At 66.9% G+C, this 2,191-nt stretch overlaps 1 protein-coding gene across 1 annotated transcript in view; it reads left to right on the top strand.

Annotated features, from left to right (window-relative positions):
* The first annotated feature begins 2,145 nt into the window (after window positions 1-2,145).
* Window positions 2,146-2,191, top strand: part of CHST2 (carbohydrate sulfotransferase 2) — a 4,356-nt gene continuing 4,310 nt past the window's right edge. The window contains exon 1 of the mRNA XM_021678693.2: window positions 2,146-2,189. Coding sequence (XP_021534368.2) covers window positions 2,146-2,189 — 44 coding nt within the window. The remainder of the gene's footprint in view (window positions 2,190-2,191) is intronic.

The following is a 2,191-nucleotide window of genomic DNA, read 5'->3' as shown; positions in this document are numbered from 1 at the left end:
TTAGGCAAGGCCTCCAGGGGCTTAAATCATCTGGGCATCTAACACCCAATCACCGCTGAATTACTGAATGCTATTAGAAGTGTCCCCATTTTACGGATGCAATTGAGGGTATTAGTCGCCTTTGGTTCTCTTGAGAGCGAGAGAGGAAGCGCGAGGGAGCGAGTTTTCATCTTTTTAAAAAGAACTTTAACTTAAACCAACTCAAAATGAGTTCTTTTTACTTCCAACGACCGTGTTTCCTTTAGCCAAATGATTTAAACTCATTTGTAAAAGCAAGAAGCAAGACAAGTATTTTATTGTATAGCAGAACAACACAGAGTCTCTCCCCGACCCCCCACCACCCCAGTTCCCGAGCACTCGCTCACAGCGGACGCGTCACTACGAGCGGGGACCGAGGGCATCTGCGGGGGGCGTAGTGAAACCCAAGCTGCCCCATCCGTAGGTGGAGTAAACGGGGGGGGGGGCGAGGCGCCCCGCCTGCACACTCCTCCCTAGAACTGATGCGTCTTCTTTGACCCCGAGGTCAGAAAGATTTATTACTTCCTCGGTGAGGGAGAAACCCCAGACCAGCTGGAACGCGTGAGCCGGGAGTAGAAAGCCTGCAAGCGGCGCTCGGCGTCCTCCGAGCGCACCCGCATCCGGGTGCGTCCTCGGTTCCTGGAGGGGCGGGCGGTGCCGACGCCGAAAGGAAGAGCGGAGTGGGCGGCCGCTGGGGGATTTCTGCCCAAACTTTATCACCAACTCTTTCCGAGAGCAAAAACGTGCGGCTGAGCCCGGCAGCCGCAAGGAGACTCCCAAGTTTCTCAGAGCCCCGGGCGCCCGATCTCTCCGAACCCCGCGTCCGCGTCCAGGCGCTTTCCGCACGTATTGCTACGGCCTCGGTCGTGTGGGTGGCAGCCCGAGCGGCGTCGCGGTGAATCGAGCCCCGCATCTCCAGTCCCCGAGGCGGCGGCGGCTGGAGCCCGACTCTGCGAGGGGGGCGGGCACGGGACGGGCGGAGGAGGAGGGCAGCGCGGCGAAGGGGAGGAGCCGCAGCGACAGACGGCGGCGCGCACCAACCCGGCGCAGGCTGGCAGGAGCCGCGCAGAGGCTGGCCCGAGCGCGTTGCAGCCGCTCCGCGTAGGGGGAGTCGGGTAGCAGCATCCTCCCGGGCGCCGCTTTCGCACGGCGGCGGCAGCGGCAGCGGCGGGGGCTTCCTCTGCCGCGATACCTCGTTGGCCAGAAGCGGCTGGTGCCGGCGGGGGCGGGGGGGGAGGCGGTGGCAAGGGAGCGCTGCAGACTCGGGCTCCTTGGCCGATTGTTGTGTGTGTAGGGTTCCTCCCGGGCCAGTCGGAGGCTGCGGAGCGGCGGGCGCTGCCGGCTATGCCGGCCCGGGCATCCTCCGAGTGATGGACTAAGCAGCTGCTGTCGCTGCAGGGTCGCGCTGCGCCCGATCCACTGCCGCCAGAGAGATGGGAAGATTCCGGGCGCGGAGGCCGACAGCGAGAAAGGCGGAGCCGCTTTGCCGGGAGCTGGGTCCTGTATAAGCCCCCTCCCCCAGCCGGCTTCGCCCCCCCGGAGCGAGGAAAGAAGCTGCGGTCTCGAGAGGTCGGCGGAGACGCCGCTGGAGCTGGGCACGCTGGGCTCAGCGGAGCGCGGAGCAGGGTTCCAGGCCCGGTGAAAGTTTCCCTTCCCGAGCCGCAGGGCGCCCACTGCCCGGAAACTGCCCAGGGCTTGGGCTGCCGAGACCCGCGGCCCCCTCTTAGGCGCGGGGACTCCCAGGAAGGACTGTGAACGAGAAATCGAGGAACGAGTGACAGCAGGACAGACCACCCGGCCGTGATCCCGGGCGGCTCCGGGGTGCGCCCGCGGCTCCAGGTGAGCGGGGGAGCCCGGCTGACCCGAGGGTGGGCGTTACTTAGGTGAAAGAGGCGGGTGGGGAGGAGGATTGGGGCGCATCGGCTTACTCCGCTTCCCCTCGCAGGTCTTTCTCGGAGCCGCTGCCATGGGAGAGCCAGCCTTGGGCGTCGGGGACCAGCCGCCGCTGCTGCCGCGCCCGCCTCGGAGCCGCGGCCCCAGTCCCCGCGCCCGAAGTCGGCCCGCTGCGTCCCCCTCCTGGGCTGCAGGGCCGCCTCCGCCGCGCCGCCGGCCCCGGCTGTGCCTGTGATGAGCCGCAGCCCGCCGCGAGCCCTGCCCCCGGGCGCGCCCCCCC

The sequence above is a fragment of the Neomonachus schauinslandi genome, chromosome 1 (genome assembly GCF_002201575.2).
Source record: "Neomonachus schauinslandi chromosome 1, ASM220157v2, whole genome shotgun sequence".
Taxonomy (NCBI): domain Eukaryota; kingdom Metazoa; phylum Chordata; class Mammalia; order Carnivora; family Phocidae; genus Neomonachus; species Neomonachus schauinslandi.
Note: the sequence above shows the minus strand (reverse complement) of the source record. Positions and strands in the feature narration are given on the sequence as shown.